The sequence below is a fragment of the Eurytemora carolleeae genome, unplaced genomic scaffold (genome assembly GCF_000591075.1).
Source record: "Eurytemora carolleeae unplaced genomic scaffold, Eaff_2.0 scaffold90, whole genome shotgun sequence".
In the NCBI taxonomy this organism is placed as follows: Eukaryota; Metazoa; Arthropoda; class Copepoda; order Calanoida; family Temoridae; genus Eurytemora; species Eurytemora carolleeae.
In genome coordinates, this window is record NW_019396120.1 from 314,040 (window position 1) to 329,658 (window position 15,619).

Consider the following 15,619-nt stretch of genomic DNA (forward strand, 5'->3'; position numbering starts at 1 on the left):
AATTGTGTATTGCCTGTGTAAAAAGCTGAATTGAACGCGGCATGACAAATGAAAAGTTGTGCACATACGCGAACAAAATCTACGAACCAAAATACGAGTAATGATGAATTGATTGTCGTAGAGACGTCGTCTTTGTAAACACATTTTACATGTTTTAATACGAAAAACGTAAATTTCTTGCTAACTCAAATATCAAAAGTTTTCATATTTTAGTTCATAATAACGAACACATAAGGACATTAATATATAATAAATTTAAATGTTATTGGGCTGCTGTTACTGAAAAAAAACATCAAATAGTGTCTATAGAGAGGGACCGTCCCTTTCCGCTCAAATTCTGAACGAAAAATCGGCTTTTTCTCCGGCCACAGTTGTCTTTGAAAAGTAAGACTATTACCAATCAACAGCGAATAGGCTGTTTAGTTTACCCTGAAATTACCCAAATAAGTGAACGGTCCCTTTAAGATTTTTTATTTCAGGACCCTTCCAATCTATCAGAGACTGTGATCGTAGTGCGTAGTCTTGTTCCTGGTGGTCCAGCTTATCAGGTAGTTAAACCAGTATAACAATTAGTTCAACCAGTCTTACAGTTAGTTCAACCAGTCTAACAAGTAGTTAAACCAGTCTAACAAGTAGTTCAACCAGTCTAACAAGTAGTTAAACCAGTCTGACAAGTAGTTAAACCAGTCTAACAATTAGTTAAACCAGTCTAACAATTAGTTATACCAGTCTAACAAATAGGTAAACCAGTCTAACAAGTATTAATATAGTTATATACTTATACTTAACTCATATACGTATATATATAGTTTTTAAAATTCAATTTCTTTATTCTATAATATAAAAATAATAATAATAATAATAATGATAGTAATAATAATAATAATAAGGATGGAAGATTGATACCCGGTGATAGGATAGTTTATGTAAACTCAGACAAGCTCAACAATTCCTCTCTAGACACTGCAGTTCAGGTTGGTGAACAATCCCTTTAAAACAAAACCAGTTTAGTAACAATCCCTTTAAAACAAAACCAGCTTGGGAACAATCCCTTTAAAACAAAACCAGTTTGGGAACAATCCCTCTAAAACAAAACCACTTTGGGAACAATCCTTTTAAAACAAAACCAGTTTGGGAACAATCCCTTTAAAATAAAACCAGTTTGGGAACAATCCCTCTAAAACAAAACCACTTTGGGAACAATCCTTTTAAAACAAAACCAGTTTGGGAACAATCCCTTTAAAACAAAACCAGTTTGGGAACCCAGCTCTGCCTGGAAACTAAGTTTCCTATAAAACCCACCTAACTTAGAAATTTTAAACCAAGCTAAAAACATTCCCGTGGTTTAATCAAAATTTGAGGCAAATCGGTTTTTGGAGTTTCCGAGTTATGCTCAAACGTGGAAACAAACAAACACCCAAACATAGATTACTCCTTTTTTATATAGATACTATTTAGGCCTTGAAAGGAGCGGAGAGCGGGTTGGTTAGGATTGGAGTGTGTAAACCCATATGTCCCGAAACATTGTTTTCTACTGTTGCATTGGTAAAACATTAAGTTTAATTATAATTTTTAAAATATTTTTTTTTGAAAAAAGAAATTTTAAAATGTTATAATTTTACAGCTGGAACCTGAAGATTTAGGTTCAAGTGATAAAATTGCTCAAGACCCATCGCTAGGTAAATTTTTAATAATTTTTATTTGATTTATTGGGATCTTCTTTCAGCCCATCATCATTTTTATCTGATTTGTCTTTAATTTCATTGTTTTTATTATGATTTTTATTTGGCACATAATGAAAGATATCAAAGTCATTAGCTACCAACTCTGATTTTTTAATTCTTTTATCTTTGCAACCCAACATCGTAGACCTTAGATATTTAAAACTATGGATTCTGTTAGATTAGATAATCAAAGTTTGACATATTAATACGTACCTCTGACCCTTTAGTAAAAGTAAATTAAACCTAAAGTCTGACCGCGTCAACCTTGCTGCACCGGCTAGTCCTATTGAGTGTATGCTTTATTTACCCATGGTCCGGGCGATACAGTACAAACTGGGACCGGAAAGGTTGACCCGGCTTGGAAATTCAAATGTACTATGGCTGCCCGTGTTAAAGGAATACTCATCAGGTTTTATTTAGTTCTTCATGGTTTTTATTTAATTAATCGTAATTTTTCTTTTTCCTTGAAAATTATTTCTATTTTTTGCATTTTCATCAGTTTATCCTTATTCATCAACATTTTCAATTATAAAATTTATTCGTTATTATTTATTTTTTTAATCATTATTTTGATTTGAATTTATGTACTAATTAATTCAGATTCAGTTTAATCAAGATTGCCTTCAATTTTATTCAATCATTACCATTTCAAGTTGTTTAAAGATCCACACTTCTCTCATAAGTACCTGGAAAACATGTTTTCTTTCATTCTTTTTCATTTTCTTTCAATATTTCATTTTTTTGTTCAGAAATCACAACATTTTGATAGTTTATCATTTTTCTATATTATTGAGCTTCTCAGCAATTATTAATAATTCTATTTTTTTACTTTATCTCTAAAGATTAAGATTAAGTTGTGATCTTCTAAATGAGATAGAGTTAAGCTAAATAACTTTTGAATTAAGAAGTTTAACACATACCAGATTTAATTATCTCTCATTGGTTCAATGTGTTGATTATAAAATATCACTGGGGGGAGGGGAGGTATAGTTATTGAGTTATACTCAAAATTTATCTAAACTAGTTCCTAACTCAGTTTCTGAAGAGAAGTATATATTTTTAGAGTTTGATTCAAGTGACCTTAACGCTAGACAGCTACCTCTACCAGTACCTTGCCCTCAGACAGATTCTACAGAACAAGAACTGATCTCCTTTCCTCCTCTCTCCGCTCAACCTGTTCCCAGTTTGGAAAACCCGCGAAAAAGATTGAAACCCCAGACTTTGGACCTTGATGTGAAAGTAAACCAACCCTACCAGAGAATTGTTTATCTTGATCCTGAACCCGGAGAAAAGTTTAAATCTGAACCGAGCTGTGTAATCCTACCAACACTCACCAAATATTCGATTAGTGTGAAGAAGCAAAGAAACGAATCTCTAGGTCAGTAAATACTTTCTGAGTCACAAAAAAGAACCTGACTATATCTTTTCTTTAATTCTTGATTGTTGAGTATTACAAGAAACATTTATTGATTTGATTGAGTTGACCCTACATTCCTTGAATAGGATTGAGTTGACCCTACATCCCTTGAATAGGATTTAGTTGACCCTACATCCCTTGAATAGGATTGAGTTGACCCTACATCCCTTGAATAGGATTTAGTTGACCCTACATCCCTTGAATAGGATTGAGTTGACCCTACATCCCTTGAATAGGATTGAGTTGACCCTACATCCCTTGGATTGAGTTGACCCTACATCCCTTGAATAGGATTCACTTATTTCACATATAATACCTTGTTTTAAAATATAAAATCACTACTAAGGTATTCTTAAAGCTTAAAGAAACTCATGAGACCTGGAATGTTCTAGACTTTCTGACTGTTCACTCAGAAATCCGCGGTTTTAAAGTAAATTTTCGAACAAAACACCAGTTTCGGAACATTTTGGGCCTCAGGAACATGTTTGCGCGGGTAAAAAGGTTTGGTTTTAAATGCTAAATTTCCTGGGCCTTCTTAAATGTGGTCTGTAAAAGTTCTTAGATAATTCAGACCACGTTATAGAATGCCCTTACGTTCCAAATTTTTTACAATTTTAACAATGTAATGTACTCTACAATGTAGCTACAGTACTGTAAACTGTACATAAACTGTACATGAACAATATTAAGTACAGTGTTCACTGTAAACTGTACAGGACTAGTGGTGGAAGCTCTAGCCTGGGATCTTTGTGGTTGCATGGCTCGAGCAATTCAAGCTGGGTCTCCGGTATACAAGGATGGTAGGATACGCTTAGGTGAGTTCTTTTCCTGTACCTGTATCTGTACATGTACCTGTACTTATGATGGACTGGGGGAGAAGTTGGGGGAGGAATGGGGACAAAGGGAGAAGTGAGGAATAAGGAACAGAGGGAGAAGTTAGTGATGTGAGAGAAGGTAAAGATTGGGTGGGCGGGGAGTAGGTAGAGTCATTGGTAAAGAATATGAAGATTCGATGGTTTGAAATCTATTTTACTAAGCATAACTAAGACCTTAATAAAGTTTAAATAGAGGAATTTCCCCCAATCTAATTTTAACCACGCCTCTTCAATTTTAAAATTCCCTGAGCTGGGAACTTAAGAATGGTGGATATCAGGATTTATGCTCAATCTACTCTTTTTGCTAATCTTGAGACTAACTTAATCTCAAGAATATGTTATTCTCGAAATTAATTATTTAAATCAACAAATTTTATTCTAGGAACGCTATGTTTGTTCATTTTCTTGACTGGAAGGGCCTTCACTTAATTTCTTACCCATTTATTTATTAATACATCAGTTAAATTATTTTTTTAAAATCTTAAACGTATTATTGCATATTTTTTCATCAATAAATTTACAAAATGGCGGACAAAAATTCTTTATTTCTTAGAAATTACGATGGTCTCTTATTTGATAGAATTGTCATTGGTCAATACAATTTATGAACTATATTCCTGCACTCTGATTGGAGAAAACAACGTACGGATATCCAAAGAGAATGAAAAAGAGTGGATTAAGGACAAAATTAAAGTTTTCCACAGTGGATATTCGGATTAAGCAATCGGGATTAAAGGTTATCCATTCTAAAGTTCCCAGCTCTGTGCTGGGAATTTGTGTATTGTACATTTAGAGTCTGGACTAGATATCCAGTATATAGTTGGTACATTTAGCGCCTGGACTAGATATCCAGTATACAGTTGGTAAATTTAGCGCCTGGACTAGATATCCAGTATACAGTTGGTACATTTAGCGCATGGACTAGATATCCAGTATACAGTTGGTACATTTAGCGCCTGGACTAGATATCCAGTATACAGTTGGTACATTTAGCGCCTGGACTAGATATCCAGTACACAATCGACGAACTTTAAAGATGACGGGCTTAAAGTCTTTAATCGTGGAATGACAGCGTTTCATATCTGAAATAAATTCTGTATCTAAGGTTCAGCCATCAACGTGAAGATCTCCGGTTAAGCCTCTGAATCAAGATTTAACCTGAGATCCAACACAAAGTTTTCCACTATGGTTTAAAGGGATTGACCGGCTATGTAAGTTAGTTGAACTGAGTATGCAGTATTGTGGAAAACTTCTTTCGGATTCATTTGATACATATTAAACTTTTTAAAGATCTGTAAATCCTGAGTTTGTTAGCAAATTCGACGTTCCAAACTCCTACTTTGGGGGTGGATACGTTTTCATAATTAGTTTTTTAAAATCATTAAATAACGACGACATAAAATGTAAATAAGTTCTACAATAAACTACAGACGTCATGGATAGGAACATGTTGAGAAAATAAAAATTAATCTTATCTTCGAAAATAAGTAATCTTGTTTAATTATTAGTTTCTACTTTCTCATTATTCTGGTTTTTTATTATTCAAAGATTTTCTGCAGATTTTCTAAAATTATTATTGAAAAGACGACATTTGAAGAAATTGAAGAAATCTGCGAATAAATTCAAAGAAAATAAGAAATTCAATATAAAAATGAAAACGAAATAATCGATTTTAGTATTGATTTATTGACAAGTTTCTTTTGAGCGATATGTTCCATCTAATTTCTGTATAATTTTTACTTTATTTGTTTAATATGTTTAATATGCCTCAAATGAATCCGAAAAAAGTTTTCCACAACACTGCATACTCAGTTCAACTACCTTACAGAGCCGGTCACTCCCTTTTAAGTAAAGTTTACTAACTATTAATAGGTGGCATGATTATTATTATTATCATTATTATTATTATAATTATTATTCCTCTAGGTGATATGATTATTAGCGTGAATGGAGAGAACTTATGGCGGGTTACAAGTATCCAAGCTCAAGCGGTTCTAAACAGAACCTTGCCAAGTCAAACCGTGCAGTAAGTATAATATTATTAAATGTCGGAACTTTTAAACAAAACAACGCTAATCTCCAACAACAGCCGAAACATCAATTTGAAGCGATTAAGAGTTTTTATTCGTGAATAAACTTTAACTGGATTCGCGTGAGGTCTCATTGGTTTTCGGCTCACAAAAGTTACGGATTAGTGTTTTTGAGGAGATTAACAATAAAAAGGTTTTAAAACTAAGTTTAGATATGTGTTATTTTTCTAAATATATAACACATAAACGGAAAATAAAAAGTTCTATATTTTATTATTTTATTATTATTTATTTTATCCATAAAAAATAAGACTTTGATGACAAGAAAATATGGAACTTTTGAACTTATGGTCTTAAATGTTAATGTAGTTTAAAAGTGTATTTTTGAGCAAATATTGTGTTCTAAAATTTATTTGATAATCATGACANCTCAGTACACTTTGATAATCCGTAATATAGTTAAATATACCTCAGTACACTTTAATATTCCGTAGTACAGTCAAATATACCATAGTACACTTTAATAATCCGTAGTGCAGTCAAATATACCTCAGTACACTTTAATAATACATAGTGCAGTCAAATATACCTCAGTACACTTTAATAATCCGTAGTACAGTCAAATATACCTCAAAACACTTTAATAAACCGTTATAGTATAGTTAAATATACCTAAGTACACTTTAATACTCCGTAATACAGTTAAATATACCTCAGTACACTTTAATAATCCGTAGTATAATTAAATATACCTCAGTACACTTTACTCAGTACACTTTAATAATCCGTAATATAGTTAAATATACCTCAGTACACTTTAATAATCCGTAGTATAGTTAAATATACCTCAGTACACTTTAATAATCCGTAATATAGTTAAATATACCTCAGAACACTTTAATAATACATAGTATAGTTAAATATACCTCAGTACACTTTAATAATCCGTAGTACAGTCAAATATACCATAGTACACTTTAATATTCCGTAGTACAGTTAAATATACCTCAGTACACTTTGATAATCCGTAATATAGTTAAATATACCTCAGTACACTTTAATATTCTGTAGTACAGTCAAATACACCATAGTACACTTTAATAATCCGTAGTGCAGTCAAATATACCTCAGTACACTTTAATAATACGTAGTGCAGTCAAATATACCTTAGTACACTTTAATAATCCGTAGTACAGTCCGAATTACCTCAGTTCACTTTAATAATCCGTAGTACAGTCAAATATACCATAGTACACTTTAATATTCCGCAGAGCACAATAATAATTCGTAGTAAAGTTAAATATACCGCAGTACACTTTTATAATCCGTAGTACAGTTAAACATCCCTTAAAACATTCCATTAACAGACCTCAGTACACTTCTATAATCCGTAGTTCACCTTAATATACTGCAGAGCACAATAATAATTCGTAGTAAAGTTAAATATACCGCAGAACACTTTATTAATTCGTAGTACACTTTAAATAAGTTTGTACATATTATATTACCTTAGTACACTTTTTATTAATCTAGTACACCTAAATATACCTCAGTACATAGTACACCTTAGTGGCAATTACACTTAGTATGAAGTACACCTGAGAACAAAACCTTGAATTGAGTTGCAGAGAAGTTGGTTTGATTAGATAATAAAGATAACGGAGGATGTGAGACCAGCATCCTCTCTTCTCGGAGGTTTCTAGCTCTCTCCGATACAACCTTAGTAAAGCAGCTGATACAATACAACAGAAGCAACTGGAACCAATTCTCAATAGACAACACCTTGACCTATACACAAACACAGCATATTCTTTACCATCAAGTTATTTTGGCGGATTTAATAGATTCTGCTGTAGGATTTGTTTCAATATTTCTTGGTGATTTAGTGAATTTAATAACATTTCCGACATTGAACAAAACTGAACCCATTTAAATTCGTGCTTTTCATTTGTAAAAAAGACAATATTGAATCCAAAAAGGCTCCATGAGACACATTTTAAAGAAAAACTAAACTAACACTACAATCGTTCAGTTCTTGTTGGCAATTATACCTAATTAATTGTTGATGCATATCAGGCCAATTTGTTTATAAATGAACTTATATTGAGTTTTACGTACAACATTGTTTAGAAAAAACGTCTGAAATTTTTTTTCTCTCGCTTTTTCCTCTAGATATAAGGAAATCCGCGAATATATCAATACAAATCCGCGAGTTTCTGTTGAATGTGTACAGAGTGTACACAAAACTGCAACATAATAGAACAAGATAATAGTCCACTATTTCTAGATAGCTAGTTAGTTAAGAATCATAAATTATCTTTCTCAAATTTAATTATGGCATTAATATAATTGCGCTCTCTTCTTTTTTTGCTTTAATATTACAAACTAAACGGAAATGTTATAATTTCAAGTGCCCCTCAATTTTTAAAACCCTATTCCAAGCAAAAATTATGAAAATACCCTCGCCTTTCTATCTAAAAATTTCATATTTCTAATTGGTGGTTTCTCGACTTAAAAGTGACTTGCGGATTTTTTGTGCAGCACCGTAATTTAGATTTTTTACCATTCTTTTTTAGAGAGCAGACAATCAAAACTTTCCCTACAAAATCAACCCATCTTAGAATTGTTAAACCATTCTTAGAATAGTCAAGTGCAAGTTCGAGCTATATAGTTCCCCAAATCGGCATACATATAATCAAACAGAGATTACTACTTAATATATAAAGATCTGCAGAACATTCGTTTGCTGACTTATCCCCTAGAGATTTATCTATACTTGAATATCTAATATTTATGATTCAATAAAACATTTTGCAATGGTGTCTCATCATCCGTTCTAGGCTATATCGAAACTACGGTACACCAGTAATTTTACATTGCAATGGGGTTTCATCATTCAAACTGGGCTCTATCGAGCTACGGTACACCAGCAATATTAATGCAATGGTGTCTCATCATCCGAACTATAGATCTATAGGAACTACGAAAACCAGTAATGTGGAATTAGGAACACATGTAAAACATCTTGTAAAAGATGTCCATGACGGCTCTGACAAATACTTTCTGTGATTAAAACAATCATATTTTAGTCTGATATCGATAAAAGGCTCATTCATGGCATTTTTAAATTAAATAAATGTGTTTTTTTTGCCGTTTTTCACAATTAGTATATTAGTACTATACTAGTATTATACTAGTATATTGCTTGACATCAGGGACATCTTTGAGTGTTATAATAGGTTAAAGGGACCGTTCACTTATTTGGGTAATTACCCAAATAAGTGAACGGTCCCTTTAAGTTCATAGTCGTCAGCAAAGTCTCGTCCTTTGTGGGTAACCCTGTATAATGCAGATGTATAGGATGAAACTTGAAGAATTCTTTTATTTTAGAATAATATTCATCCCAGAGGAGGATTTGAATTCTGAGGAACCAAACCTTTCTTTCGGCTCCTCCTCTTCTCTACCTCTCTCCGATATACTAGAGCAGGCGGAGTAAGTATCCTATATAAACTATCGCAGGCGGAGTAAGTATCCTATATATACTATCGCAGGCGGAGTAAGTATCCTATATATACTATCGCAGGCGGAGTAAGTATCCTATATATACTATCGTAGGCGGAGTAAGTATCCTATATATACTATCGCAGGCGGAGTAAATATCCTATATACACTAGAGCAGGCGGAGTAAGTATCCTATATATACTAGAGCAGACAGAGTAAGTATCCAGTTTACTAGAGAAGGTGGAGTAAGTATCCAGTATACTAGAGCAGGCGTAGTAAGTATTCTTTATAACTAGAGCAGGCGGTGTAAGTATCCTATATATACTAGATCAGGAAGAGTAAGTATCCTATATATACTAGATCAGACAGAGTAAGTATCCTATATATACTAGAGCAGGCGGAGTAAGTATCCTATATATACTAGAGCAGGCGGAGTAAGTATCCTATATGTACTAGAGTAAGTGGAGTAGATATCCTATTGCTAGAGCAGGCGGAGTAAGTATCCTATATATACTAGAGCTGGTGTAGTAAGTATCCTATATATACTAGAGCTGGTGTAGTAAGTATCCAGTATACTAGAGCAGGTGGAGTAAGTATCCTTTCATCCGGACCCTACGATTCTTCCCTTTTTTCCTTCCAGAACCCGTCCCGTTCCTTCTCCTACCTCCCAGAACCCCCCTACCCTTTCTCTTTTAAGACCCCCCTTATCCTACCTTCCAGAACCCCCCGCCCTTTATCCTTCCAGTCCCCCTTCTCATACCTTCCAGAATCCCCCTTTTTCTACCTTCAAGAATTCTCCCTTCTAACACATTCGAATGCATTTAGTTGATGTTAATCAATAATAAAGCTGACGAATATAATATATACAGCAAAGTATGATGGACCAATTCTCTCTAAAATGAAAGATCAAAAATATAAAATGTCAAAAAATGTTGTTTTTGTTCGAGGAAAATTTCAAGGTTTTTATGTTTTATGCTTGGTTAAAGGCACCACATGTAAATTATTGTACACTTAAAAACATTTTTAATCAAGCTTTTTCAAGATATGTCTGCTCTAAAGTCTACAACAAAAATTGTTTAAAATATCTGTCCTAACATAAAACTTGTCTCAACCAAACCAGACTGAGCCCCAACTTTTCACTGAATGGTAGGGTTTACAAAGTTTCAGCCTTATCTTGAAACAAAAATATTTGAAATTTATATTCAATTTGTTTTTGGAAGATGAATGGGGTGCCTAATTGTAATTTTTCGTGGTAAAATTATTTATTACATAATTTGGTTTGATTTGTACTGAAGTTTCGGATTTTCTATCGGGAAGCCACACAGCGGCTAAAAAGGATAAAGTGATATCGCTGAGATATTTGATCAGTTTTTTCCTCGAAATTCTTCCGGTAATAAAGAGACAGTCGCCGTCATTACAAACCCTCCATTTTTAATATTCCTGATTTACAACGGTATCAAAGTGATTCATGTATATCTTAATAGAGGGTTACTTAACTTTACGTTGACAGTCCCTTTAAGATGGTAAAAAGTTTCTGTTTTAGAAGTGAACTGAGTGACTCGGACCATGGAGGAATCTTCTCTCCTGACCTAACCGTGAAATCTGCAGCAACTCCGGACTTTTTACTTGAAAACCTTCCAGAAACCGTGATAGACTGGGTCGAGGAGGTTACACCTAACCTAGAGCAGGATCTTGAACCTTCTCAAAGTGTTCTACAACCTGGTATAGTTCCAACAGGCAACAAGGACGGATTTGAGAAGGACGGAACCGAAAAGGACGGATCTGAGAACAACAAAGTTGAGAAGGACGGATCTGTAAAGGACGAGGTCGAGAAGAACGAAGTTGAGAAGAACAGAGTCGGGAAGAACGAGGTCGAGAAGAACGGAGTTGAGAAGAACGGAGATAAGAAGGTTGAGAACTGTGTAGAGACTGGAGAAGGGAAGGAGTCTCCGAACCTGAAGGTAAAGACACGTGAGAGAAGCCGTAGAGTTAGGTTGGAGTTGGCAGTGGATGTTCTAACCTTGATAGGATACCATCCGCTGCAGGTATTCCTAGCTACCAGGAGAACACTGGAATTAGGAAAAAAAAATTTAAGTGGTTTCTCGAGTTTTGATTTACTTTTTGAATTATCCGTCCATCCGAAGTCTACTTTCCTGTTTTTTACTGGATATCCTGATATCTACTGGATATCCTGATATCTACTGGATATCCTGATATCTACTGGATATCCTGATATCTACTGGATATCCTGATATCTACTGGATATTCTGAATCCTGATATATACAAGATATCAGGGTATCTACTGGATATTCTGATATCTACCGGATATCCTGATATCTACTGGATTTCCTGATATCTAATGGATATCCTGATTTCTACTGGATATCCTGATTTCTACTGGATATCCTGATATATACTAGATATCAGTATATCTACTATATATCCTGATGTCTACTAGATATCCTGATATCTACTAGATATCCTGAACTCTACTAGATATCCTGATATCTACTATATATCCTGATATCTACTAGATATCCTGATATCTACTATATATCCTGATGTCTACTAGATATCCTGATATCTACTAGATATCCTGAACTCTACTAGATATCCTGATATCTACTAGAGATCCTGATATCTACTAGATATCCTGATATTTACTAGATATCCTGATAACTACTGGATATCCTGATACCTACTTAATACCCTGATATCTACTGGATATCCCTGGAATACCTGTAAATTATTGTTTATATTGAAAAATAAGAAGTAAAAAATTCCTGCGGAAATTCCTCTACCTCCACAACATACCATAACATAACAAATCATATTTAATAAAAATAATATTTTATTTTCTATATAAAAAGTGTTGTATAATATATAAGTACAGGGCTACCCACAAAGTATGAGACCTGAAAAACGAATGTCTAAAATGGTTCCCTGCACTGTACAATTTTGTTAGATAATTTTCCCTTTAAAATTACATGAAAGGCAAAAGGTCAAGTTCAATCTTCATATTTTCATATTTAGAGAGGTTAAGGATACTAGGTAGTTTCTAAATCATAATTTGTTTAGGAAAATCCTGTAAGATTCAGAATTTTCTATTCCAAATTTTAAATATTTTATTGTAACCAAAAAAAAAATCCAAAATCTTGTGTGTTTTCTAGGGTTCGGAGAAAAAGATCTGTGATATTGTGAACCCCAAAGAGAAGAGTTTGATCAATCCTACGGATATCTGGGAGCATATCCAACCCTCTTCAGATTCTCAACATTCTGTATGGAAAACCAATAAACCAGGAAAAGAATCCAGCCTGATAATACTAATCTATAGACCCTGAGAGGCTGAGATCTGTCCCATCCGTTGCAAACCTTATTCACTAGCATTTATCGTCATCTAAATATGATTGGATTTTTTTCACATTTAGAAAAACATCAAATTATCTTTTAGACCCATTTAAAAATCCAATATAAATAATGTATTGATGTTTTTATTTTGTAAACCCTTTCCCGATCGGTCCGTTTTTTGTCTTTTATAGATTTTTATGATTTTACTCTTAGAGTTGAGATATTAGAGTGTGATGTATGTCCATGGTCGAACTTTGCAAGGTTTGTTTTGGGGTGCTAGGGAGAGTTAAAAAAAATAGGTTGGAAATATGTTGCCTTTTACTCTTGACAAATATTAACATGTGACACAAGTTATTGCATCCATTTCTCAAAGGCTTTTCAAATAGATTTTAGATCACTTTCGTTATTGATAAATTAATTAATAAAAAAAGTTATTGTCTGCCCCTCCACCCTACCCTACCCCACCCTACACTACCCCTCCACCCTACCCTATGCATACCGTTTTTAAGTTATGAATAAAAAACACCTGGGTTGACCCCCCCCCCCCCATTTTTGATAGGGTTAGTTGTTTGATAACCTGGATCTACTCTAGTAGGAGGTAGAGAAGGAACCGAACCTAGGATGGAAAATATGCATACTCAGGTAATTTTACAAAAAATGTGTTGGAGCCGGGGGGAAGGGGGGGTCTGTTTTCGAGAAGGAGGCATAGGGGTGTCAAAATATATATATGATAAATACGGATTTGTAAAGTCTACGCATCGAAATAGAAGAACTCACGAACTTCTTTAATTCCTAAACCTGATGGTGTAAACCTTTGATATCTCAATCTTTGACTTATTGATCATAGCGACATTCATCAAGGATCGAACCCCATCAGATTGCAAGGTTTCAAGACTATAGAAAATTAGAGTTTGAGGCGCTCCCCTTCTCCTGAGCTATAAACCTGTTTCTCAAACTTTTATTTTCCGGCTTCCTTGAAACCATTTAAGTTTACATTATCTTCCGATTCTACCAAAACATCCAGAAAACTAAAACTTGAAAAACGTTTCCGACAAGATTTTTAAAACTCGCAATTAAAGAATTTTAAAAAAATTGCCGCAGACTGAAATAGTTATTGATAGTTGTTGATCATGGTTGATTTTTTTTTCATTAATATTTTTCGCCGTTTTTTCATTACAAAACTGTAAAAACTTAAAACTCAACCTTATCTCCAAGGAATTGAAACTTCAAATATTTTAAATTATGAATTCTGTTAGATTAAATAATCTATGTTTGAAATATCAAAGGTTTACTCCATCAGGTTGCAAAAGATATATGTATTAGAAAATTTGGTTTTGTAGCCTCACTTCCTTTTGCTTGTCTTGGCGTGTTTGTTCCAATAAACATCAAACCGGCTGAACCGATTGGGCCCATAACCCTAAGAGGAAGTTCAAATAGAAAAATTTAGCTTGAAAAAATGCCAATTTTTAAAGAAAGAGTTTTACACTGTAAGAGCCTTAAGAATTTTTAGCAATTTAATTTAAAAAATTATAATTCAATATCCTTCCCCATTCACCCCCTATCAGTCCACATCCGCCCCCCTCTCCGCCGCTTACCGCCCACATCTTGCTTGTAAAGTCTAAATCTGCTTAAATATCGAAAATGATCTTACATTTAAAATGAAATCTTCAAGTTTTCAGAATTTTAAAATATCTGTCTGAAGAGTTAAAACTGTAACTGCATACGGAACACGTGGACAAATGGACTTTACTGAATTGGATAAAGTCATAACAAACCAAAAACTAGGAAAACGGACTAGAGCTAAACATGTCTGAGAGAATACACCACGTCACGTTTTTTGCTGTCATTTTAAAGCCGTCAAACAAAGCGTTATAGACTGGCGGCATGCAATACTTTTGAAAATGTTTACTGTAAAGTCATAAAGAAATTAAAACAAAATAAAAAACAAATTTACATTCATCGGGCAAAAATGAAAAATTGGTGTGAAAGTGAGGACTCTCTGACATAAAAATCCAAACATCTGATTTGCGATTCCTCCTATTTTACAGTGGTTTGTGGATTTATACCGTAGAAATTAGGAGTTTTAACCAGTAGGAGATTAAAAATACAGGGTGTCCCATGAAACATGACAGTTTGTGAATAGTTTTGAATGTCTACTTCCATATGCTGTATTAGATGTTAAAGACTTTTTGCAGTTTATTTATAGTTTTAAAAATCTTTTACACACATATTTTTATCTTTGAAATCTAAATTAGCTAAAATATGACTGCCATTGAATATTTTGTTTATCATTTTCTTTGGTAACCAATAACTTATTATGGAAGAAGACATTTTAAACTATTCACCAACTGTCATGTTTCGTGGGACACCCTTTACTTTAGATGAAAGTATAACTTAATAGTAAAAGGAGACTCTTCTCTTTTATCGTAGATGTTATGTTGGTTTTGTCACTAAAGAAAAACTCGCGGATTTAAATATTTATATTTTCGCGGTTTTTCTTATATCTGGAGGAAATAACGATAAAAAGATTAATTAGACCTTCATCTAAAGAAAACTAAGTTTTATATAAAACTCGACGTAGGGATATTATTCTTTACAGAAGAAAAATCAGAAATTGAGCAATGTTTTGAGGACGCAAAAAAAGTGTGACTTACATACCTATCGACAAACCTGAATTGCAGCTTTTTTATTAGTTTATTAAATTGAGGTGAACTCTCACACAT

General features: G+C 33.5%; 1 protein-coding gene across 1 annotated transcript in view; it reads left to right on the forward strand.

Annotated features, from left to right (window-relative positions):
- Nucleotides 1–15,619, forward strand: part of LOC111695526 (uncharacterized) — a 72,281-nt gene that overhangs the window by 40,739 nt on the left and 15,923 nt on the right. The window contains exons 30-40 of the mRNA XM_023464894.1: nucleotides 480–548; nucleotides 891–974; nucleotides 1,459–1,545; nucleotides 1,625–1,679; nucleotides 2,788–3,102; nucleotides 3,858–3,956; nucleotides 5,943–6,042; nucleotides 9,437–9,538; nucleotides 11,091–11,508; nucleotides 12,719–12,848; nucleotides 13,489–13,538. Of these exons, the coding sequence (XP_023320662.1) occupies nucleotides 480–548; nucleotides 891–974; nucleotides 1,459–1,545; nucleotides 1,625–1,679; nucleotides 2,788–3,102; nucleotides 3,858–3,956; nucleotides 5,943–6,042; nucleotides 9,437–9,538; nucleotides 11,091–11,508; nucleotides 12,719–12,848; nucleotides 13,489–13,538 (1,509 nt within the window). The remainder of the gene's footprint in view (nucleotides 1–479; nucleotides 549–890; nucleotides 975–1,458; nucleotides 1,546–1,624; nucleotides 1,680–2,787; nucleotides 3,103–3,857; nucleotides 3,957–5,942; nucleotides 6,043–9,436; nucleotides 9,539–11,090; nucleotides 11,509–12,718; nucleotides 12,849–13,488; nucleotides 13,539–15,619) is intronic.